The 25,262-nt window shown below is 52.5% G+C and overlaps 1 protein-coding gene across 3 annotated transcripts in view; it reads left to right on the plus strand.

Moving 5' to 3' along the window:
• Positions 1-8,774: 8,774 nt before the first annotated feature.
• ITGAX (integrin subunit alpha X) overlaps positions 8,775-25,262 on the plus strand; it is a 29,407-nt gene continuing 12,919 nt past the window's right edge. For all 3 annotated transcript variants that reach the window (XM_032157234.2, XM_032157235.2, XM_058440945.1), the window contains exons 1-18: positions 8,775-8,859; positions 9,463-9,568; positions 10,187-10,290; positions 10,592-10,662; positions 10,821-10,932; positions 13,248-13,378; positions 13,467-13,612; positions 13,857-14,010; positions 14,610-14,760; positions 15,382-15,455; positions 15,621-15,750; positions 16,110-16,252; positions 16,434-16,574; positions 16,664-16,873; positions 23,772-23,902; positions 24,022-24,185; positions 24,308-24,462; positions 25,061-25,192. In XM_032157234.2, the coding sequence (XP_032013125.1) occupies positions 8,823-8,859; positions 9,463-9,568; positions 10,187-10,290; positions 10,592-10,662; positions 10,821-10,932; positions 13,248-13,378; positions 13,467-13,612; positions 13,857-14,010; positions 14,610-14,760; positions 15,382-15,455; positions 15,621-15,750; positions 16,110-16,252; positions 16,434-16,574; positions 16,664-16,873; positions 23,772-23,902; positions 24,022-24,185; positions 24,308-24,462; positions 25,061-25,192 (2,292 nt within the window). In that variant the 5' untranslated portion in view covers positions 8,775-8,822. The remainder of the gene's footprint in view (positions 8,860-9,462; positions 9,569-10,186; positions 10,291-10,591; positions 10,663-10,820; positions 10,933-13,247; positions 13,379-13,466; positions 13,613-13,856; positions 14,011-14,609; positions 14,761-15,381; positions 15,456-15,620; positions 15,751-16,109; positions 16,253-16,433; positions 16,575-16,663; positions 16,874-23,771; positions 23,903-24,021; positions 24,186-24,307; positions 24,463-25,060; positions 25,193-25,262) is intronic.

Genomic DNA, 25,262 nt, shown 5'->3' on the forward strand with positions numbered 1-25,262 from the left:
CTAGACATAAAAATAGACATCTGCCCCCCAGCCTGCAGCAACCAGCCCAGAAGGCCTATCAATAACTAACAATCAGTCCCATATCCAGGACTTAATCAATAACTGATGGCTTCCCTAATTTTTGTCCCTACTTCCGACTTAGGACCAACCAGACAAAGCCAAATATGTCCCCTAGTCAATTGCACAGGATGCCCGCTTCCAGTGAGCCACATACAGCCTCCCGGGCCAGCAGCTTCTACTTGGGGCATCCCGGAAGCCTTTCCATTTTCCACTACAAAGCTTTCCTACTGTGCTGCCCATTTTTGAGTCTCTGCCAAAACACAAGTGATGGCCACTGACTCCCTTGCTGGAGTCAGCTCTGAATAAATAGGCTTTGCCTGTTCTCATTTGGTTGGTCTTTGTGTCTTTCCGCAATCCTCTGGTCCAGCTACTGTGATAAATAGATCAATAGAGCAATTTCCTTTCTGCTTCCTCTGTGGGCATTCCCATCTTGGCACAGACTTGAACAATTGCTAGAATCCTTCCCCTTATCTGCCCCCTATCCCCCACTGCCATTAAAGGATAAGATCTCTCTGCAGGCTGGGCTGAGTGAATGTGAACAGAATGCATTGGTTGCCAAGTTCTGCCATATACGCATTTGCCTGTTGAGACCAATCCTGCTACCATGCCAGGGCCAGGAGAGAGAAGCTGAGTAGGATGACCCTGCCTTACTCCTCCTCTTTGGAATTCTCCCTCTCTTAATTCACACAGGCATCTCCAGCCCAGCACCTCCCAGGCACAGCCCCACTGGCTCAAGTTCTCACAGAGACCCTGGATTTCTGCCCTGTTCTGTTCTCTCACCCCACCTTCCTAGGGATTCCCTCACTCCCTCCTTTTACCCTAAAAAGGGATTAAGATGAAATCATTCTGTGGTCACTAGATGTTGTCTGTGCCTGAGACAGAGCGTGGACCCCTCTTAGAGGCCTGCTGGGTTCCCCTACGAATGGAAATAAAGAAAAATCTTGAGTTTCTTCAAGGAGAATTCCAGGCACCTTGCTAATCTGGAGAAGTATATGAGCAGCCCGGTAAGCAGGAAGATAACAGTCACTTCAAACAATAGCCAAGGAAGTGAGAGCCACAAGATGTGTGGTTCCCCAGAAAACCAAGGGTTTAAACTACGTCCCTGAGTTGTTTTTCAGAAACCTGGACCCCCACTGTATTAGTCCGTTCTTGCATTGCTACAAAGAACTTCCTGAGACTGGGTAATTTATAAAGAAAGGAGATTTAATTGGCTAATGGTTCCCCAGGCATTATAGGAAGCATGGCTAGGGAGGCCTCAGGAAACTTACAGTCATGGTGGAAGGCGAAGAGGAAGGAGTCATGTCTTACACGGCTGGAGAAGGAAAGAAGAGAGACCAGGGCGAGGTGCCACACACTTTTAAACAACCAGATCTTGTGATGACTCACTCACTATCACGAGAACAGCAAGGGAGAAATCTGCACCCATGGTCCAATCACCTCCCACCAGGCCCCTCCTCCAACACTGCAGATTATAATCCAACATGAGATTTGAGTGGGGACACAAATCCAAACCATATCACCCCCAGATGGAAAATGCCATCTGTTGGTATGTAGGCCACCGATAAGGAGGAAGTGAAGACTGAACTGTGATCACTATTCTTTGCTCTAAATTTCTTCCTGAGGGCCCTGGAGAGACAGTCACTCCCATAGGCCAGACCTTAACATTCCTTCCTGCTGACCTCAAGTTTTTAGATGAAGCTTTCCTTCCTTAACCAATTGCAAATCAAAGAATCTTTGAACCCATGTATGACTTGTAAGCCTTGCGTCAATATATCCTGGCTTTTTAGGCCAAACTAATGTATAACCTCCAGGTATTGGTTTATGATTTTGCCTATAACTTCTGCTTTCCTGAAATGTACCTTGCCCTTAAAAACTCTTTCTTGGAGGGTTAACATTGGGTTAACACCAATTTCTCAGTTGCTGTGTTGATGCTGAAGGCTCACAAATGCCCCCAATCTCTGGGGAATGGTCTTGGCTGCAGGAGAGCAGCCCTTCTCCTGGGTGGCAGTGGGATAAGCTGGAGGAAGGGGGGAAGAATGGCTGGTGGTCAATGACTGACCCACCCAGGGAGAATAAAGGGCCACACTTCAGCCTCAAGGAAGGACCCATTCATGCTCACAGCTTCCAGGGACCAGGCTGGAGTCAGGGTCAGGGGAGAGCTCCTTGTCACTTAGCCTTTTTCCCCACTCCATCCTGCTTTCTTCTCCTTGTCTCTCCAACGATGGGCATTGGACACTGAGCAGATACAACCAGGGGTCAGTTCCTGTCTGTGGGTGTAGGACGGATGGGTGATGGGAGGGTGGATGGGTTTGTGTGTGGACAAGTGGATGGATGGAAGGATGGAGTGGTGGGTGGATGGGCAGATGGGTGGGTGGATGGGTGAACAGGTGGATGGGTGGGTGGAGGGGGCCTCCACTTTCAAATGGAAGCCTTTACATGGAAGGTATGGGTGTTGTCACCAACACTGTAAACCCAAGCCCCCTTCTGTGACCACCCCTTTTCTATAATCTTTCCTCTTCTCTCCCTTCTTCCTCGGTTTCTCAGTGACTTGTCTTCACTTCCCCTTTTCTCCTGTGTGTCTATTTCACTGAATTTAAGTACAAATTAAATCCATATTCTTCTCATTCTGGTGAAATCACTTGCCAGCATGGGAGTCTGAGCAGGGACAGCCCTCATTTCTCCCGGGGCTTTGCCAGCAGGAGCTCCTTCCTCCCTCTTCCCTTTGCTCATGACCCAGCATTTCCCTGTCTACCAGGGATGCGTTGGCCACGTTCCCCAACTTCTCATTGATTTCCTCTGCTTGACTTGTTTCCTGTTGCCTGTTACTCAAGTTAAATCCTTGTTTTATTCTAAATTTGCACCAAATCAAATTAGTTTACCTCTTAGGCGACTCCTGCTTTGCTCCAGGCAGCTTCTGATTCATGCAATTATTGAGCAGGTCTGTGGGTGAGGGGGCTGAGCATTTGGTCCATTTGCTTCAAACCTGTGCAGTCTCTCCTTCACCCACCCATCTACCAATCCACTTACCACCCCATCCTTCCATCCATTCACCTGTTCACCCATCCATCTACCCATCTACCCATCCACCCACCACCGCATCCTTCCACCTATCCACTTGTTCACCCATCCACCCACCCACCCATCTACCCTTCCACCCATCCACTTGTTCACCCACCCATCTACCCATCCACCCACCACCCCATCCTTCCACCCATCTACCCGTTCACCCACCCACCCACCTATTTGCCCATGCACCCTCCACCCCATCCTTTCATTCATCCACCTGTCCACACACAAACCTATCCACCCTCCCGTCACCCATTCATCCTACACCCACAGACAGGAACTGACCCCTGGTTGTATCTGCTTGGTGTCCAATGCCCATTGCTGGAGAGACAAGGAGAAGTGAGATGCAGTATCTCCCTTCAAAGAACTCTAATCTAGAGAGTGTCACCTTTTATCCTTCACTGAGAAAGACTGATTATTAACTTCCCCATCCCCCACCCTCAGCTTAAAACCATTGCAGCAAATGCTCTTTCCCAGGCACATAACTGAGCTGCAACCGTGACTGGGACTGGAACTATCAGATCCTTGTGTTGCCTGGATAACATTCTGCCATTCTTTCACTTCATTCATGCGCCAAGTATGGACTGTGTGCCTTCCATGTATCAGGCATTGTGTGGAGACCTGGGGATGAAAGGGTTAAAACTTTCGGGCATGGTGGCTCACACCTGTAATCTCAACACTTTGGGAGTCTGAGGTGGTGGGGTGATTGCCTAAGGCCAGGAGTTCAAGACCAGCCTGGGCAACACAGCAAGGCCCCCAACTTCACAAAACATTTAAAAATTAGCTAGGCATGGTGGTGCATACCTGTAGTCCCAGCTACTCAAGAGGCTGAATTGGGAGGATCACTTGAGCCCTGGAGGTTGAGGCTGCAGTGAGCTCTGATCATACCACTGCACTCCAGCCTGGGTGACAGAGTAAGACTTTGTTTCTGAAAAACAAAACAATAAAAGAAATGTTAGAAGGACACGGCTCCAGTGTGTGGAAGCCAGCAGTCCCTGCCCAGCCCCTGGAGCACCAGGCACTGCCTCATTCATCTCAAGCCTCTCCCTCTGCGATTCATCAAGCAGAGCTAATCACTTCCTTCCTTGGGTCACTCTGCTGTCTAGTAAAACTTCTGGGGTATAATCTCCTTCTGGGGTTTGACTCCTTGAGGGCTGAGACCCTTTCCTGTTTGTCTTGCTTCTCACAGTGGCCACCCCAGAGCCTGGGTCATGTGGGCAGCCCATGCATGTGGGATGAGTGGTTGAGGGAACAAATATGACACAGGCAGCCTTTAGGGCAGAGAGGAGGAAGTAAAGTCATTAGCAAAATAGTCAAGACTCCAGCACCTTGAGTACTGTCCTCAGCCCGCACTAGCTGGGTGACCTGAGGAGGACTACCCAACTTCTCAGGGCCTCAGTTTCACATCCGTGAAACGGGGTGACAGCAGTCCCCGTCACAGGGCTGCTGTGAGGGTTCAATTAGCTAGTATAGATAAAATGCAATAGCAAAGACGTAGAATCAACCTGGGTGCCCATCCATGGTGGATTGGTTAAAGAAAACGTGCTACACACACCACGGAATACTATGCAGCCATGAAAAAGAAAGAAATCACGTCCTTTGCTGCAATATGGATGCAGCTGGAGGTCACAGTCCTAAGTGAATTAATGCAGGAACAGAAAACCAAATACTGCACGCTCTCATTTATAAGTGGGAGCTGAACATTGGGTAAACATGTGCATAAAGATGGGAACAACAGACACTGGAGTCTCCAGAAGGGGAGAGGGAGGGAGGGAAGCAAGGGTTGCAAAACCACCTATCAGGTACTCTGCTCACTATTTGGGTGACAGGATCAACAGAAGTGCAAACCTCAGCACCCCGCAATATACCTGTGTAATAGACCTGCACATGTACCCGCTGAATCTAAAATTTTAAAAAAGAAGCCGAGTGAGATGGCTCATGCCTGTAATCCCATAACTTTGGGAGGCCAAGGCAGGTGGATCGCCTGAGGCCAGGAGTTCAAGACCAGCCTGAGAAACCCCATCTCTACTAAAAAAAAAATAAATAAAAATAAAAAAGAGAGAAGAAAAAAATTGTTTTTACTAAGAAAATAAATAAAGTGCGTGGTGCTATAAATGTCATCATGGCAGCTCCTGTGTTGGCCGCCCGATATCATTACCCCATGCCTGCTTCTCCTTTCCACCTCCTGAGCTTCCCAGACAGTGCTCTCAAACTGTCACCACACAGGAACGCCACGCCTTCAGGGTGGGTTTTTGGAGCAGAGCGTCTTCCCGAGTACCTCTGTATGTGTGTATTTCTACCCTTTAGAATTAAAATAAATTGTATTTTAAGAAAATGTGGGGGTACAACAGGGATTGTCCTTCAAAGAGAGAAGAAAGAGCGACTGCAGGCAGGGAGAGGAAGGGCAGAAATTTTAGGGTAACTCCACTTGGGCCCCGTGGGTAAACATGGGGCGGAAACGGACCCAGAAATCTGAAGGTTTCTGCCCACCAGGTTTCTGTTCTCTTCTTTCCACAGAAAACAAAGGACACAGGAGACAGACCCCAAATTTTTCAGTTCCACTTAGGCAAATCAGATCCGTATTAAGGCAGCAGCGTCCGATCTGGCTTCTCCATATCCACCTCCTCCCCTGTTTGTGCCAGAACCACGCTGCCCTGACCTGCTGCCCTGCTGGAACCTTTTTCAACCGGCGCCCCTGGGTTCAGGGATGGAGCAAGGATGGTGAGGATCAGCCCAAGACAGGCTAGCTGCTCTCCAGACTCCCCCAGACCCTCCCTCTGCCCTTGACCTCTTGCCATGGGCTCAGCCTGGGCTCTGAGCACCCCAGAGGCTAGATGGGGAGCTGGGCTCTGCTGACTCAGGGTCCCACGGGGCTGAGGAGATGGGTGACGGGCAGCCCCCTCCTTCCTCACTTACATCATTTCCCCAGCTGCCATCCTTTCTCTGGAAACATCATAGTTATGATTTACAGAAGTGGGGCTATGAGTTTTAGACACCCTGAGGTCCAGGCTGCAGCCACATGGCTCTCATCTGTAAAAGGGGTGGGTTGAGTTGAGGACATGTCCTGTCTTCCTTTTTGCTGAGCCTGAGTTGTCTGTTCTAAAAGTGAGTGGTCTCACCGTGGCTTTCTTCCAATTCGAGTTCACCTTGGCTGAGCCTGGGGCACTGTGGAAGTCAGTGGACAGCTTGAGAGGAGACAGGGTCTTTCATATGTCCAGGGTCCTCCTCTCCTGCCTCCTCCGCCAGAGGTGGACCTCAACCCAGGGAAAGGGGGTGTCGAGAAGGCTGGGATCATGGTCTCCTCGAAGGCGAGGGCTCTCTGGCCCTCACCCTGCCCACAACCCCAGCCCTGCATCCCCAATTGCCAGTTCCTCTTTTATCCTCTCCAGACCCACCCTGCACTACTTCCTCTTTTGGGGGGATTTTCTGTTGCTGTTTCCTTCCTGGCGTTCAACCCCCCATCTTCTCTCTCTGCAGTTTTCTTTGTCTTCCCCTTTCTCCAGGGCCCTCTCCTACCCATGTGGCTTGGAAGTGTGTCCGAGGCTGTCACTCCAGGTGACAGCACTGCCACCTTCCTTGCGCCGGCCCCTACTATGCCCATGCCAGCCTGGCCTTCCCGCCACCCCAGCATGGCCCACTCTGGGGTCTCTGATGGCCTCTGTGACCAGAGCCGGGGACCTCCTCATCTCCTGCCTCACTGGATATCTGGCAGGCTGTGCTGTGGTTCATGTCCCCTGTCCAGCCTGCCCGTCTCTCTCCCAGCCTCCTCCCGTCTCTCTGTGGGGCGTCCTCAGTCTTCAGCATCTCCTGCTCTGCGGCCACCGCTGCTGTTTCCTTGGCCTGCGTGCTCCTCCCTCATCACACTCTCACCAGGACCTTGACCAGCACTTCTGCTGATGGGCCCAGAATCCAGGCTGTTCCTGAGGTCCAGACCCACACACCCAACTACCTCCGGCCTCTCTCTCGGAGGCTCCACAGACACCCTCTTCCCACTAGGAGGGCTGTCACAGCACAGCAATGATCACAGCTGCCAGCCCAGGTTCCTACCCACTCTCCCGAGCCCTCTACACTACTCAACTCTCCCAGCAACGACAGGGGGTGTGGAGTTTCATGATCACCCCCATTTTGCAGATGAGGAAACTGAGGCACAGAGAGGTTGAAATAGTCCAAGCTCTTAAACACTACACTCTGGTTTCCTCAAAACTGAGGTTGGCCTAACCCCCACCCTTCCTCTTCCATCACCTCCATCCTCCCTGCAGTGACCCATCAGCCTCCAGCCCATCCCCACAGCCACCAGCCCACCACACAGACCCCCAACATCTCTCTCCTGACAAATCAGTCTCCAGCTGCTTCCCAAAGAAACCATGCCCCATATAACCCAATTTCTAAAATGAAAATGTGAAGATCTCAGTCCCCATGAATTCCCTTCAATGCTCTCCACCCTCAGGACAAAATCAATGTGTCTTCACCAGGTGCGGTGGCTCACACCTGTGATCCCAGCACTTTAGGAGGCTGAGGCAGGAGGACCGATTGGGACCAGGAGTTTGAGACCAGCCTGGCCAACATGGGGAAACTCTGTCTCTACGAAAAATTAAAAAATATATATATATATTCAGGTGCAGTGGTGCAATCCTATAGTCCTGGCTACTTGGGAGGCTGAGGCAGGAGGATCCCTTGGGCCCAGGAGTTCGAAGCAGCAGTGAACTATGATCACACCACTGCACTCCAGCTTGGGTGGCAGAGCAAGACTCTATTTCTGAAATTAAAAAAAAAAAAATTGATGTACATTGGGGGGCTTCCAGGGCCTGAGGACTGCTTCCCCTTCCTTTCCTCCCAGTGGCCCTGACCTTGTCTCTTACAACTTCCCACCCTGACTGTCTGGTTCCCATTGCTGATTTCACACACAGACCCTCCTGTCCCCTGCCTCATCCATGTCTGGCTGCCCTGTCATCTCCCGACTTTGGTTGCTTTCAATGCTCAGCTCAAGCGTCACCTCTTCCAGGAAGCCTTCTCAGAAAGCTACACCTTCCCAGCCTGGGTGAGGCATCCTGTGGTCTCTGTGCTTCCCCCTCACAACAATGAACTTGCTGTTTATACATTTGCCTCTCTACTGACCCCAGGGCTGGGGCTTTGTGGTTTATGTTTTCTTCCCCACCTAGCAGAGGGCTTGCGTCTCCAGGCTCAAATTAGGCTCCTTGAATAAATGATGAATAAATGACTGAACGAATGAATGAACAAATACTCGCTCTGTGCTCCTCCTAGGGACCCGGATGCCCCACTCCTTGGCCCAGACTTTTCAAGTCAGAGTGGAGGCTCCCACCAGGGTTTCCTTTAGGGTCCTGAGGGATTGGCATCTGCCCCGCCCCCCTCCAGTCTGGCTGAAATTTCAAGGTCAAGGGGTGCCTTCTGGCAGTCAAGGGGGAGCCTGGGAGGGGCAGGGCAGGGATTTGCATCCACCTAAGCAAAGGGCATCAAGCCAAGTCATCTGATGAGAGTGACTCCGGTCGGGGGGTGGGGGCGTGTGGGCGGCCGAGCCTGTCCTGGGATCAGTTGCGTTCTCTGCCCGCCCCCTCTGACTCATGCTGACAACCTTCTTCCTGCCCCTGGCAACCTCTCTGCCCACTTACTTCCTAGTACCTTGGTCCAGCTCTTCCTGCAACGGCTCAGGAGCTCAGAGCTCCACGTCTGACCTAGTCATGACCAGGACCAGGGCAGCTCTCCTCCTGTTCACAGGTGAGCCTGGACCCCAACGAAGTAGGGCTGGGGACCCAGGCCCAAGGGAGCCCAGGGCCCTGAACTGGGGACTCAGGCTGGGGGGTTAGGATCTGGGTAGGAAGAAAGACTCAGTCAAGCATGAGGAGGAGGCTGGCACATAGGGTTTGAGATTTGGAGTTTGTGGAGGGAGAGGATATTGATGAACCAATTTTGGGGGAGTTCCAGAGATGCTGGAAGAGAGGCCAGCTGTCTCTATACTCCAGAGATTTTTAAAGTAGGCAGAATGCGCCAAGCCTGTGCTCTGTGGACAGGATGCTTTGGTCTGCAAGTTTTCCTGGACTCATTCTCATAGCACCTGAGGGGCACGTTGGGGAAAGATCATTTTTAGAGCCCGGGTACTGCTCTGCAGAAATGGAGAACTGAAATTCGATAGCGGATGGTGGGCAAGGGGCCTCCCTGGACCCTTGGAAGGAGAGAAGGGGATGAGTCAGGTGTCCAGAAGACCCAGGCACCCCAGGCATCAGGCTCAGAGGAGAGATGGGGACGCTGGGGCCGGGGGTGGAGGGCAGCCAGGCAGGAGGAAGACCCTTCTCCAAAGCTCTCTTCCCACCTCTTTCCCAGGCTTAGCGACTTCTCTAGGTTTCAACTTGGACACAGAGGAGCTGACAGCCTTCCATGTGGACAGTGCTGGGTTTGGAGACAGCGTGGTCCAGTATGCCAACTCCTGGTGAGGCCCAGGTGGTGCTCGCCTTCGGCTCCATCCATCCTCTACCTGCTCAGGGCCCCATGCCCCCGGCCCTGCCCTGTTATTTGCAAACTCTCCTCTCTGTCTGGTGTAGCGACTGCCCTGGCTAATGAAGATTTGCCTTGAAGGCAGGCACGGTCTCACAGCTAACATTTACAGAGCAGTAAGTGCAGTGCCAGGCTCATCACAGGTGGATGCTGATTTAGTCCACACGACAGCCTGTGAGTAGGAATCAGTCGTGCAACAGACACTTATTTGTTTTTTCTTTCTTTTTTTTCTATACATTTAAAAATATATAGAGACAGAGTCTCACTATGTTGGTCTCAAGCTCCTGGGCTCAAACAATCCTCCCGCCTCAGCCTCCTAAAGTGCTGGGATTCCAGGTGTGAGCCACCACACCCAGACTCAACAAATATTTCTTGTCTCCATACGCCAGAGAATCCAACAGACAGAAATCCCTTCCACATGGAATTTAAATTATTAAAATCCATCTTGCAGATGAGGAAGCTGAGGCTCAGAGAGGGAACGCAAACTCGCCGGAGTGGCAGCTGTGCCGCAGCGTCCACACTCTTACCTGAAGTGTTCTTTGTCTCCTCGCAGGGTGGTGGTTGGAGCCCCTCAAAAGATAACAGCTGCCAACCAAACGGGTGGCCTCTACCAGTGTGGCTACAGCACCGGTGCCTGTGAGCCCATCGGCCTGCAGGGTGAGTCACCGCCCCTCCCGGGACCCAGGGCCGGGCTCGCAGGCTCCCCTGCTCCAGGGGCCCGCGAACTCACGGCGTTTCACTTCCAGCTTCCACTGTGTCTGAGACCCTCACCCTCAGATATGCTTCCTGGCCCCTCAAGGCCTCCCGGCCCATCGCACCCCTGCAGCTCTGTCAAGACCCAACAACTTCCTTCACCTTCAGACCTCTTTGTCTCCCAGGTGGAGGTGACCCCTGCCCAAGTCTTCCACAACCTTCTCTGTACCCCCGAGAGTGACCATGCACATATCTGTCCCCACAGTCCCCCTGGAGGCCGTGAACATGTCCCTGGGCCTGTCCCTGGCGGCTACCACCAGCCCTTCCCAGCTGCTGGTGAGTGGCCCTGGGTCACAGGAGGCTTCTGAGGGAGGGAGGGAGGGAGGGAGGAGCCGGGGCCGCAGGGGCTGGGAGTCTCCTGTAGGGTGGAGGTGCTGGAATGTGAGGGTGGGAGGAAGCAGGGGCAGCCCCCCAGCAGCCCGCTGTGTCCCCAGGCCTGCGGCCCCACAGTGCACCACGCGTGCGGCAGGAACATGTACCTGACTGGACTCTGCTTCCTCCTGGCCGCCGCCCAGCTCACCCAGAGGCTCCCGGCGTCCAGGCAGGGTGAGTGTTGGGACCACCAAAGCTTTGAGGAGCTCATGCACATCCAATTGGGGGTGCGGTGGGCCAGAGACAGTCTTGCCAGAGTGGATCAGAAAGAAGGGATCTGGAAAAAGAGTTACCATGTGTTGCAGTGGTTCCTGACGCTGCTACCCGCACATCCTGCCCGTCGCCGGCACGCTGCCGGACCTTTCCTGTGACCTTAACCTCTCCAAGCCTCAGTTTCTTCGTGTTGGATGGGGATAATAACACACCCAGCACTGAAAGTAACACAGGATGATTCATGGCCAGGGGTTAGCACAGCAGCTAGCACCAGGCGACAGCCCTATGAAGGCCAGCTGTTGTTATTTTCAGAGGAGAGGATCTATTTTCATCCAATGGGTCCTGGGACATGACCAATCGGTTTGTGCAGTAGTTTAGGAAAGGTCAGTGAAAGTGCAGTGTGAACAACGTGTGTGTGTGTGCACGTGGGTACATGTGTGTATATGTATGCACGTGTATACATGTGCACATGCACACATGTACATGCATGTGTGTGCATGTATGTGTGTGTGCATGTGCACATGCTGGTTGAGACGCAGGGCCTGGCTTCCCTGGTGCTGATGGGGAAAAAAGACAAGGAAGCGGAACAGTGGGCTTTTCAGACCTGGCAGGCTGAGGCCTCTGGTTTCACATTTGCTCTCAAGCCCTTGGTGAGACTGACATCTGGCTGCAAATAGGGTGCGCCTTCCAGCACCTCCGTGGGTCCAGACTCCATCCACAGGGGACTGGGCACCCATCAGAATGCCCAGGACACCTATCTCTCCGGTGGAGGCCTCTGGGGCAGAGGGGATGCTGAGAGGTCGCATGGAAGGGGGTTTCCTCTCCAGGTGCTGGAAGAGCGTCTCTTCTCAGGACAGATGCTGCCTTCACACAGGAGGGGAGTGGGGGCCTGTATTTAAGCTGAGAACAGAACAGGCCCAGTGTGTGGCTGTTGCCTGGGATGATTTGTTTAAAATATTAACAATCAAGGCAGGAGGGTCGTTTGAGGCCTGGAGTTTGAGACCAGCCTGGGCAACATAGTGAGACCTCATCTCTACAAAAAATAAATATAAAATACAGAGTAGCTTGGCATGGTGTTACATACCTCTAGTCCCAACTACTGGGGAGGCTGGGGCAGGAGAATCACTTGAGCCCGGGAGTTGGAGGCTGTAGGAAGCTTTGATTGCACCACTGCACTCCAGCCTGGGTGACAGAGCGAGACTCCATCTCAATTAAAAAAAAAAAAAATTAACAAAACTACCATTCAGCACTGAGCAGTGAGGACAAACACTGGCTAGGGACTGGTGCCAGTTTGTGTCATTGCTGGTGGGGTGACGTTGAGGGAGGAAGGAGGGATGGGTCCAGGGAGGGGCACAGATATCCAGGGTGGTGGAGGGGGAGGCCCTCTGCTTCCTACCATCTGAATTGGAGAAATCTTCCTGTTTTTTTTTTTTTTTTTCTTTTTTTTTCGAGACAGTCTTACTCTGTCACTGAGGCTGGAGTGCAGTGGTACAATCACAGCTCACTGCAGCCTCCAACTCCTGGGCTGGGACCATAGAGAAGAGCTACCATGCCCAGCTGATTTTTAACAATTTTTAGTAGATGTGAGGTCTAACTATGTTGTCCAGGCTGATCTTGAAATCCTAGGCTCAAGCAATTCTCCTGCCTAGGCCTCCCAAAGTGCTTGGATTACACGAGTAAGTCACTGCACCCGGTCTGACCTTCACTTTTTTGTCGACGGGGCTGAGCAGCTTCATCACAGCCTTTTTTATTTTTTATTTTTTTGAGATGGAGCCTCACTCTGTTGCCAGGTTGGAGTGCTGTGGCACGATCTCAGCTCACTGCAACCTCCACCTTCCAGGTTCAAGCAGTTCTGCCTCTGCCTCCCGAGTAGCTGGGACCACAGGCGCGTGCCACCACACCCAGCTAATTTTTGTATTTTTAGTAGAGACGGGGTTTCACCATGTGGGCCAGGATGGTCTCGATCTCCTGACCTCGTGATCCACCCACCTCGGCCTCCCAAAGTACTGGGATTACAGGCGTGAGCCACTGTGCCCAGCCCATCACAGCCTCTTTAGGCAACTTTAAGAGAATGAAGGGCCTTGTTCCAGGCAAGGGGTTAGGGAAGCCCTGCCCCTGATGAGGAGAGGACCCAGGGTGTGGAGCCTGACTCCCATCGCCAGACTAGGGGCTTAGGGGAGGAAGGGTTTTGGGAGAGTGAGCTCTTATGGCCAAGAGGCCACAGTCCTGGACTCCAGGAGTGTCCCTTGGAGGACTGGTGTCACCTCCTTCTCCAGAGTGCCCAAGACAGGAGCAGGATATTGTGTTCCTGATCGATGGCTCAGGCAGCATCTCCTCCGGCAACTTTGCCACGATGATGAACTTCGTGAGAGCTGTGATAAGCCAGTTCCAGAGACCCAGCACCCAGGTGTGCCATTGGGGGAGGGAGGCTGCTGGGGATGGGTGCTTGGATCCTGGTGAAATGGCCTCAGCCCCGCCCTGTGTGCTTCTCCCAGTTTTCCCTGATGCAGTTCTCCAACCGATTCGAAACACACTTCACTTTCGAGAAATTCAGGCGCAGCTCAAACCCCCTCAGCCTGTTGGCTTCTGTTCGCCAGCTGGGAGGGTTAACATACACGGCCACCGCCATCCAAAAAGTCGTGTGAGTCCTGACTTCTTCCAGGCACAGTCCCAAAGCACCCAGGTCTTCCCTTGGGCCTCATCTGTCTCTATGAGAAGGGGACAGGCAGGGACCGAAATTCAGCCCGTGATACCCTTGCCAAGCTGGGGCCTCTGGGTGGGACTGGGGCCTCCCGAAGGAAAAGGCATCTTCTCATTTTCACGAGGGCACCAGGGGCTAGTGTGGTTTTCTTCACAGGCCTCTAAGACCTCTTCTTTCCTGATAGGCACCAATTGTTCCATGCCTCATATGGGGCCCGTAGGGATGCCACCAAAATTCTCATTGTCATCACTGATGGGAAGAAAGAAGGCGACAGCCTGGATTATAAGGATGTCATCCCCATGGCTGATGCAGCAGGCATCATCCGCTATGCAATTGGGGTAGGGTGTGGGATGGCTTCCCCCTTCTCCCACGGCTTCCTCTCAGGGCAACTTCCCTTTCTATGTATTTTCTTTTCTCTTTGAGACAGGATCTTGGTCTATCACCCAGGAAGTGGTGCAATCCTAGCTCACCGCAGCCTCGAATTCCTGGGCTCCAGTGATCCTCCCACCCCAGCCTCCCCAGTAGCTGGGACCACAGGCGTGTGCCATCAAGCCTGGCTATTTTCTTTTTGGTTGAGATGGGGTCTTGCTATGTTGCCCAGGCTGGTCTCAAATTCCTGGCCTCAAGCAATTCTACCACCTTGGTCTCCCAAAGCACAGGGATTACAAGCGTGAACCACCGCCAACAACATCCCTTTCAACGATAGAAACACCAGCTCTCTCTGTTCTTACTGCCTTAAGGATGAAAACTCTGCCCCAGACTGGAGACCATGATCCTTTCTCCTAAACTCCCTGATGCCATCCGGGCTTCGTGTTCCTCCTGTGTCCACAGGGTGTGATCATGTTGATCTTGTGGGGTTATTGGAGGATGTTGCACCCAGTGCACACAGGCACATTTGATTTATTACTTTTACTGAGTTGATCTTTTCTGGGGACAGGTTGGATCAGCTTTTCAAAACACAAATTCTTGGAAAGAATTAAATGACATTGCATCGAAGCCCTCCCAGGAACACATATTTAAAGTGGAGGACTTTGATGCTCTGAAAGATATTCAAAACCAACTGAAGGAAAAGATCTTTGCCATTGAGGGTGAGTCTGAAGGGAGCTCTTCGCTTGGGGAATCCTCAGCCGTTAACACCTTTTCACTTAGAACCCAAGGCTCCGTGAAACAGGTAGACAGCATCCCGGTACTCCTGCTTTCCGGGGACCCTGATAGCCACGTCTGTCAGCTTGTCCCCGCTGACGTCCCCCAGCACTGTCAGAGCCGCCCCAAAGTGGCCCCAGGATGGCCCTGCTCCCCACAGAGAATGATCTCACACCACCACCGGCTCCACTGCAGAACAAAAAGCAGTGCCAGGCCCAACCTAGGAGACCCTTCCACCCATACTGGGCCCTACCCAGTCCACGTCCCCCCAGCCACTCACTCCCCTGGGCAAGGGGCACACGGACACCTGGCCCCCTCGGGCCTGCATGTAGACCTGTGGGGGGCCCTGATGAGGACCAGATCGGTGCTGCCATCGCTGTCCACATCCATGGAGCAGAGGGGGGCCCCGAAGTCGGAGCTGATCTGGAGGGCAGAGCCTGGTCCCTGTCACAGGCACCAGCTCTCCCTGTAGCCTCCAGTCTTAGCTTCTCCTAAAGCTGAAGTGTTCTTGGACCTGGCAAAGCCCGTCTCCCTCCCTGGCACTCAAGCGTCATGCCTTCCCCCAGGTACGGAGACCACAAGCAGTAGCTCCTTCGAATTGGAGATGGCACAGGAGGGCTTCAGCGCTGTGTTCACGCCTGTAAGTAGGGCCCCTTAGGCCGATGATGTGCCGTAAGGGGAGGGGGAGCAGGGAAGGCCAGGGTGGGTGTCAGGTGGGTAAGAGGCGCGGGCGGAAGGCATATCTCTGGTACATGCTGTCTTCCTGCTCCGGCCTCTGTTCAGCCCTGGAATCCTTTTCTCCCAGGATGGCCCCGTTCTGGGGGCTGTGGGGAGCTTCACTTGGTCTGGAGGTGCCTTCCTGTACCCCCCAAATATGAGCCCCACCTTCATCAACATGTCTCAGGAGAATGTGGACATGAGGGACTCTTACCTGGGTGAGAAACAGCCAGGGGTTGGGGACAGGTGGGAGATGCACTGCTCAGGGTGGGGTCCAGGGTTCTGGGGAAGGAGGATGGGGGCTGTGCTGCCCGGGGTGGGTTCCAGGGTTCTGGGGAGGAGGGATGGGGGCTGTGCTGCCTGGGGTGGGGGTCCAGGGTTCTGGGGAGGGGGGATGGGGGCTGTGCTGCCTGGGGTGGGTTCCAGGGTTCTGGGGAGGGAGGATGGGGGCTGCACTGCCCAGGGTGGGGTCCAGGGTTCTGGGGAGGGGGAATGGGTGCTGTGCTGCCCGGGGTGGGGGTCCAGGGTTCTGGGGAGGGGGAATGGGGGCCTTTGTGCTGAGGCCTGGGCCCCTCAGGTTACTCCACCGAGCTGGCCCTCTGGAAAGGGGTGCAGAGCCTGGTCCTGGGGGCCCCCCGCTACCAGCACACCGGGAAGGCTGTCATCTTCACCCAGGTGTCCAGGCAATGGAGGATGAAGGCCGAAGTCACGGGGACCCAGGTTGGGCGTGACAGGAGCCAGAGGGGAGGATGAGGGTGGGGACAGTGGCTGGGGCTGGGGAGAGGATGGAGGGGCTTTGAGGGCCTTGGGGGAGGTCCTGGTACCTGGGGAGAGGTGAGACCTGGCCCACAGGGCTGCCTCTGGCAGGGACAGGCAGCATGACCCAGGCTCTGTCCTCCAGATCGGCTCCTACTTCGGGGCTTCCCTCTGCTCCGTGGACGTGGGCAGCGACGGCAGCACCGACCTGGTCCTCATCGGGGCCCCCCATTACTACGAGCAGACCCGAGGGGGCCAGGTGTCTGTGTGTCCCTTGCCCAGGGGGGTGAGTGGCTGATGGGCCTGGGCCGGGTGGGGTCTGGTGTGGGTGGAGGGGTTGGGCGGGTTGGGCCTGGCACTGCTTTTGTTCTGCAGTGGAGAAGGTGGCAGTGTGATGCTGTTCTCTACGGGGAGCAGGGCCACCCCTGGGGTCGCTTTGGGGCGGCTCTGACAGTGCTGGGGGATGTGAATGGGGACAAGCTGACAGACGTGGCCATCGGGGCCCCAGGAGAGGAGGAGAACCGGGGTGCTGTCTACCTGTTTCACGGAGTCTTGGGACCCAGCATCAGCCCCTCCCACAGCCAGGTGAGGCCGTGTCCCATTTCTGTCACTAGAGCAGCCTGCTTCTTGCCTCTCCCACTCTGTCATACTGGAAAACTGTCCCTTTTTACTTTTTCCTACCTCCCTTGCCCAGCTCTGAGCACCTTGTAGTAGTGGCGTGGTCTCAGCTCACTGCAACCTCCGTCTCCCAGGTTCAAGCGATTCTCTGCCTCAGCCTCCAGAGTAGCTGGGATTACAGGCATGCACCACCATGTCCGGTTAATTTTTGTATTTTAGTAGAGACAGGCTTTCGCCACGTTGGCTAGGCTGGTCTTGAACTCCTGGCCTCAGGTGATCTGCCTGTCTCGGCCTCCCAAAGTGCTGGGATTATAGGCGTGAGCCATGATGCCCAGGTCCCTGCCAGTTTTACAAGGTACACAGGTCAGGCACAGAAAACCCATTTTACAGATGGAATCTGGGACACTGGGAAGACAAGGGCCTTGGTTTGTTGGAGGTTCAGAGTGGGTCCGAGACGGTGAAGGGTGCTCTGGCCTCCTGACCTCTAACCCGGTGCACAGTCTCCCGGCTCCCTGCTGCTCACCACTTAGGTCCAGTCGTTTCAACCTTCCCTTCCACTCGCCCCTCGCCTCCCTGGATGCTACATGATTTTATTCCCTTCCTGCCATCGAGGTCCCACCAAATGCCCATCCATCCCTGCAGCCGCCCTCCACCCAAGGGAGCAGGTTCCCTGAGAACGAAGGGCTGCTTTTCTTGGCAAAAGTCAAGAAAGCCCTGTTAAAAAATAGGCAAAGGGGCTGCTCCAAGTGGCTCAGATCTGTAATTCCAACACTTTGGGAGGCCGAGGCGGGAGGATCACTTGAGGCCAGGAGTTTCAGGCCAGCCTGGGCAACATAGGGAGACCCCATCTCTAGAAAAAAATTTAAAAATTAGACAGGCATTGTGGTGCTGTAGTAACTCTAGTCTCAATTACTCGGGAGGCTGAGGTGGGAGGTCACCTGAGCCCAGGAGGTTGAGGCTGCAGTGAGCTATGATTGCGTCACTTCACTTCAGCCCAGGTGAAAGAGCACAACCCTGTGTCAAAAAAAAAAAAAGGGGGGGGGGCAAAGGATTTGGATAGGGATAGACGTTTCTCCAAAGAAGAGGTACAAAGGGCCAATGAGTGCATAAAATGATTCTCAGTGTCATTAGTCACCAGCAAATCAAAACTATAACTATAATGAGATGCCACTTCTCACCTACTAGAATGGCTAGAAACAAAGGCAGATAATGACAGATGTTGGTGAGGTTGTGGAGAACCGGGCATCCTCCCGCACTGCTGGGGATGATGTAAATCCACGCAGCTGCTTTGGAAATCAGTATGGCAGGTCCTCAAAACATTAAACACAGGCTGGGCACAGTGGCTCACGCCTGTAACCCCAGCACTTTGGGAGGCCGAGGCGGGTGGATAACCTGAGGAGTTTGAGATCAGCCTGGCCAACACAGTGAAACCCCATCTGTACTAAAAATACAAAAAAAAAAAAAATTAGCTGGGCATGGTGGTGGGTGCCTGTAATCCCCGCTACTCGGGAGGCTGAGGCAGGAGAATCTGTTGAACCTGGGAGGTGGAGGTTGTGGTAAGCCGAGATCGTGGCACTGCACTCCAGCCTAGGCAACAAGAGCAAAACTCTGTCTCAAACAAACAAACAAACAAAAAGTTAAACATAGAGTTGCCATGTGATCTGGCAATTCCACCTATAAAACATGCTAAGCGAGGGAAGCCAGACACAGAAGGCCACATGTATTCAGGCCAAATGTCCAGAACAGGCAGATCTGTAGAGACGGAAAGTAGATGAGCAGTTTCACAGGGCTGGGTGTGGGGGAAAGTCAGGGGCATGAGGGTGACTGCTAATGGGTGTGGAGTCTCTTTTTGGGGTAGTGGAAATGTTCTAAAATTGATTGTGGTAGTGGTTTCACACCTCTCTAAACATACCAAAAGCCACTAAGTCATATACTTTAAAGGGGTGAGTTGTGTGCTATATGGTCTATAGCTCAAAAAAGCTGTTACCAAAAAGAAAAAAGTGCCAAGGAAGGTCCCTGCAGTTCTGTCACACACCAGCTGTCTGATCTTTGACAGGTAACTCACCCTGTCTGTGCTCAATTTTCTCACTGGTAAAATGGTGATACTAATAGAACCAACCTTATTGAGCTGCTGCTGTGAGGATTAAATGAGTTAGTATGCATGAAGTGCTTATCACAGTGCCTGGCACACAATAGGTGTCATGTTGTTATAATCTGTTTTAATTATCATTAAGATAGTTTAACAACTGGCCAGGCGCAGTGGCTCTAGCCTGTAATCCCAGTACTTTGGGAGGCTGAGGCAGGCAGATCACTTGAGGTCAGGAGTTCCAGACTAGGCTGGCCAACATGGGGAAACCCTGTCTCTACCAAAAATACAAAAATTGGCTGTGCGTGGTGGCGCATGCCTGTAATCCCAGCTACTCGGGAGGCTGAGGCAGGAAAATGGCTTGAACCCAGGAGTCGGAGGTTGCAGTGAGCTGAGATTGCGCCACTGCACTCCAGCCTGGGTGATAGAGTGAGACTCCATCTCAAAACAAACAAACAAAAACCACATAGTTTAACAACTGAAAGGGAATCTAAAGAAGAGGGTGAAAGACTGTTGAGAATAACAAGGGCCCACGTGTTGTCATGAAACTGCAAACAGTTCGTACCAATTCCCACGACCCATCACATGCAGGCATACCATGTTTTATGTGCTTTGCAGATACTGCATTTTTTACACATTGGAGGTAGGCAGCGACCCTGCACTGAGCAAGTCTATCAGTGCTGTTTTCCCAGCTGCATGCACATGTCTCTGTGTTACCTTTGGTAATTCTCACAATGTTTCAAACTTTTTTGTAATTATCATGTCTGTGATGGTGATCTGTGACCAGTGATCTTCGATGTTACTATTGTCCTCGTTTTGGGGCACCATGAAGCACGTCCATATATGAAGGTGAACTTCATCAATGTGTGTGTTCTGACTGCTCCACCACCGATAGCTCCCCTGTCTCTCTCTCCCTCTCCTGTGGCCTCCCTGTTTCCTGCAATGCAATGATATTGAAATTAAGCCAAATAATAACTCTACAATGGTCTTCAAGTGTTCAAGTGAAAGGAAGAGTCACATGTCTCTCACTATTTATTTATTTATTGAGGCAGGGTCTCACTCTGTCACCCAGCCTGGAGTACACTGGTGTGATCTTGGCTTGCTGAAACTTCCCCCTCTGAGGTTCAAGTGATTCTCCTGCCTCAGCCTCCTGAGTAGCTGGCATTACAGGTGGGTGCCACCATGCCTGGCTAATTTTTGTGTTTTTAGTAGAGATGGGGTTTTGCCATGTTGGCCAGGCTAGTCTCGAACTCCTGACTCTAAGTGATCTGCCTGCCTTGGCCTCCCAAAGCACTGGGATTACAGCGTGAGCCACCACGTCTGGCCACATATCTCTCACTTTAGATCAAAACCTAGAAATGATTAAGCTTGGTAAAGAAGCCATGTCAAAAGCCAACACGGGCTGAAGGCCTTTTGCACCAAACAGTCAAATTCTGAATGCAAAGAAAAAGTTATTGAAGGAAATTAAGAGTGCTACTCCAGTGAACATATGAATGATAAGAAAGTGAAGCAGCCTAATTGCTGATATGAAGGAAGTTTGAGTGATCTGGATGGAAGATCAAACCAGCCACAACATCCCCTTAAGCCAAAGCCTAATCCAGAGCAAGATCCGAATGCTCTTCAATTCTATGAAGGGTGAGAGAGGTGAGGAGACTACAGAAGAAAAGTTGGAAGTCAGCAGAGGTGGAAGTCAGCAGGGTTCATGAGGTTTAAGGAAAGAAGCAATCTCCACAACATAAAAGCACAAGGTGAAGTAGCAACTACAGATGGAGAAGGCGCAGCAAGTTCTGATGAAGGTGGCTACACTCAACAACAGGTTTTCAATGTAGATGAGATGGCCATCGATGGAAGAAGATGCCATCTAGGACTTTCAGAGAAGTCAATGCCTGGCTTCAAAGCTTCAAAGGACAGGCTGACTCTCTTGTTAGGGGCTAAAGCAGCTGGTAGGACTTCAAGGTATAGCCAGTGCTCATTTACCATTTGGAAAATCCCAGGGCCCTGAAGAATGATGCTAAATCCACCCTTCTTGTGCTCTAGAAATGGAACAAAGCTGGGGTGACAGCACATCTGTTTACAGCATGGTTGACTGAGTGTTTTAAGCCCATTCTGGAGACCTGCTGCTCAGAAAAATAGATTTCTTTCCAAAGTCTGCTGCTTATTGACAGTGCACCTGGTCACCCAAGAGCTCTGATGGAGATGTTCAAGGAGATTAGTGTTGTTTCCATGCCTGCAAACACAACGCCCATTCTGCAGTCCATGGACCAAGGAGTAATTTCGACTTTCAAGTCTCATTATTTCAGAAATACATTTCATAAGGCTATAGCTGCCATAGATAGTGATTCTTCTGATGGATCTGGGCAAAGTCAATTGAAAACCTTCTGGAAAAAAATTCACAATTTTAGGTGCCATTAAGAACATTCGTGATTCATGAGAGGGGGTCAAAATATCAACATTAACAAGAGTTTGGGAGAAGCTGATTCCAATTCTCACGGATGACTTTGAGTGGCTCAAGGCTTCAGGGGAGGAAGTGACTGCGGATGTGGTGGAAATAGAGAACCAGAATTAGAAGTGGAGCCTGAATTGCTGTGGTCTCGATGAAACTTGCACAGATGAGGACCTGCTTCTTACGGATGAGGAAAGAAAGTGTTTTTTTTTTCAGATGGAATACATTCCTGGTGAAGATGATATAAATATTGTTGAAATGACAACACAAGATTAAACATATTACATAAACGGGCCGGGCACAGTGGCCCACCCCTGTAATCCCAGCACTTTGGGAGGCTGAGGTGGACAGACCACTTGAGGTCAGGAGTTCGAGACCAGCCTGGCCTACATAGGGAAACCTCATCACTACTAAAAAAATTAGCTGGGTGTGGTGGTGGATGTCTATAATCCCAGCTACTCAGGAGGCTGAGGCAAGAGAATCGCTTGAACCCGGGAGGCAAAGGTTGCAGTGAGCCGAGATCACACCACTGCACTCTAGCCTGGGCGACTGAATGAAAGTGTGTCTCAAAAAAAAAAAAGAAGAATATTATATAAATGTAGTTCATAAATCAGCATAGAATTTGAGAGGATTGACTCCAACTTTCAAAGAAGCTCTACTGTGGGCAAAATGTTATCAACCAGCATCGCGTTCTCCAGAGAAATTTCATGAAAGGAAGAGTCCATCCCGGCAGCAAACTTCCTCACTGTCTTATTCTAGGAAATTGCCATAGCCACCCCAACCTCCAGCAGTTGCCACTGTGATCAGTCAGCCATGTCACCATCAGGCAAGACCCTCCACCAGCAAAAAGATTATGCCTTGCTAAAGGCTTAAACGATTGTTAGCATTTTTTACCAATCAAATATTTTATTTTTATTTTTGAACTTTTATTTTAGATTTAGAGGGGGTACCTCTAGCCTTTGTAGACTCCCTCAGTAATTGGTAAATTTCTCTTTTTATTTTGTTATTATTCCTTTTTTTCTTTTCTTTTTCTTTTTTTAATTTTTATTGTTTAGAGGCAGAGTCTCATCATGTCACTCAGGCTGGAGTGCAGTGGCACAATCATAGCTGACTGCAGCCTCGAATTCCTGGGCTCAAGAGATCCTCCTGCCAAAGCCTCCTGAGTAGCTGGGACCACAGGCACAAGCCAGTGTGCCCTGCCCATTATTATTACATTTTTTTTTTTTTCGAGACAGAGTCTCGCTCTGTCACCCAGGCTGGAGTGCCGTGGTGCAATCTCCACTCACTGCAACCTCCGCCTCCCGGATTCAAGCGATTCTCCTGCCTCAGCCTCCTGAGCAGCTTGGATTGCAGGTGTGTGCCATCATGCCCAGCTAATTTTTGTATATTTAGTAGAAACGGGGTTTCACCATGTTGGCCAGGCTGGTCTGGAACTCCTGACCTCAGATGACCCACCCGCCTCGGCCTCCCAAAGTGTTGGGATTACAGGCTTGAGCCACCGCGTATGGCTATTATTATTACTTTTAATGTCTGCTAGTTCCAGGGTGCACAGAGATTTAAAGGGCACATTCTTCCAGGGACTGAGCATAACACGAGCACTGGGAATGAAGGTGATAGGTTCTACAGGGGAGGCAGTGCCCGGGAGGGTGGATCTGGGTGTGGGTGCGACCACTCCCCACCCCACCCCAGCTTTTTCTTGTCCTTTGAAGAGACAGTGACAGCAAGAAACAAAAAGGGGACTTGGGCCTGGGGTCGGACGGTCTGGTGTTAGGTCTGGAGTCGGCCTCTTAAAGGCTACATGGGGTTGACACTGTCCCAAACCTCTCTCCTGCGTCTTTGCAACGAGGGAGGTGAGGTTGGACGAACTCTGAGGTCCCTTTCAGCCTTAATACTCATTGTGATATATTATTGACTGCTGGCCGTATCCTGGGTGCTGTTCTAAGGACCGTAGGAATTCCTCTCCTGCGCACGGCTAAACTCTGAGCTAATAGTATCATTATGTGAAAGATGAGGAAACGGAGGCACAGACAGATTGAGTCCTTGCCCACGGCCTCGTGGCTCATATGTGGAGGAGTCAGAATTGGAACTAGAGACTGATTGAATGAATGACACTCGGGTCACCAGGACACCCTTCCAATCTCCACTCTTACATCTGTTTCTTAGCAATCATCTCCCAACTCCTACCTCCTCTTTTCAGGTTCTTCTTGGTGACATCTGTTCACAACTCACCCCTTCTCTCCCTTTCCGACGGTCCTACCTCCATATTCCCCTTGTTACTTATTTCCAACTTCTTCCCCCACTTTCCATCTTGATTCACCCTTCTCTCTTCTGGCCAGCGGATCGCCGGCTCCCAGCTCTCCTCCAGGCTGCAGTATTTTGGGCAGGCTCTGAGTGGGGGTCAAGACCTCACCCAGGATGGACTGGTGGACCTGGCTGTGGGGGCCCGAGGCCAGGTGCTCCTGCTCAGGTGAGAGCAGCCTTTCTCGGAGGCTCCCCAGGTGGTCCTAGGTCCAGATGAGGGTGCCCACCCCACGTGGTGCTCCCAGGAGCCGATGGCCTGTCCTCAGCTCGGTGCTCTGCCCGCAGGACCAGACCTGTGCTCTGGGTGCAGGTGAGCATGAAGTTCATACCTGCCGAGATCCCCAGGTCTGTGTTTGAGTGTCGGGAGCAGGTGGTCTCTGACCAGATCCTGGGACAGTCCAGCATCTGCCTTTACACTGACACACGTTCCAACAACCTGCTTAGGAGCCGTGAGTCCCCTCCCCTCCAACCCAGGACACCCTGACCTCTGGAGTCCCCCATCCCAGGCCCCTGTCTCCCACCCTGCCCATTGTCCATCCTGTCTCAACGCTGTCCCTGCGACTGCCTACAGGTGACCTCCAAAGCTCTGTGACCTTGGACCTGGCCCTCGACCCTGGCCGCCTGAGTCCCCGTGCCACCTTCCAGGAAACAAAGAACCGGAGTCTGAGCCGAGTTCGAGTCCTCGGGCTGGAGACACACTGTGAAAACTTCAACCTGCTGCTCCCGGTGCGTCTGGGCATGAACGTGGCTGGCAGCCACGCTGGGGCTGGCAGAAGGCAAGGCAGGGAGAGAACAGGCTGCATTCCGGCCTCCCTGTGGCTCAGCCCAGCACAGCACCAGCCATGCAGGACATGCTTACTGCTTGTTAGCCAGAGAGTGAGTGAGCGAGCAAATGAGTAATGAGATTGGCTGCAATTGCCAGGGGCCACACGGTTGGATTTCAGGAAAGAGAATTGGGCAGCCTGAGAGAGCTCTGGGGCTTCCGGCTGGGATTTTTTTCAGGCGTTCACTGGATACGCGTTTTTCCAGCTGCTCCTGGGAGACAGGCCCTGCCCTGGGGGCCAGGGGCATAGGGGTGGCCAAAACAGTCATTGCTGATCGGGAGGTCTGGGGGGAGGAGGAAAAAAACAAAGACAAACCAGGGGAGAGAACAGAGAGGGTGTCAGGGAGGCCTCCTGAAGGCGGTGACGCTGAGCAGGCCCTGGAGGAAGCGGAAGCCGCTTGGGAGCTGGGCAGTGGCCGGATAAGAACTGTGGATGGGGCCGAGCGCAGCTCTGCACAGTGCTCCCCTTACCCTCCGCTCTCCCCTACACCCGTCCCCCAGACCTGCGTGGAGGACTCTGTGACCCCCATCACCTTGCGTCTGAACTTCACGCTGGTGGGCAAGCCCCTCCCTGCCTTCAGAAACCTGCGGCCTATGCTGGCCGCCGATGCGCAGAGATACTTCACGGCCTCCGTGAGTCCTGGCGCTGGGGTCTCCCAGAGAGGGCGCACAGCGTGAGGCCTGGGTTTCGGAGAAAACCCCC

This window comes from Hylobates moloch, unplaced genomic scaffold, assembly GCF_009828535.3.
Source record: "Hylobates moloch isolate HMO894 unplaced genomic scaffold, HMol_V3 SCAFFOLD_6, whole genome shotgun sequence".
Classification (NCBI taxonomy): Eukaryota; Metazoa; Chordata; class Mammalia; order Primates; family Hylobatidae; genus Hylobates; species Hylobates moloch.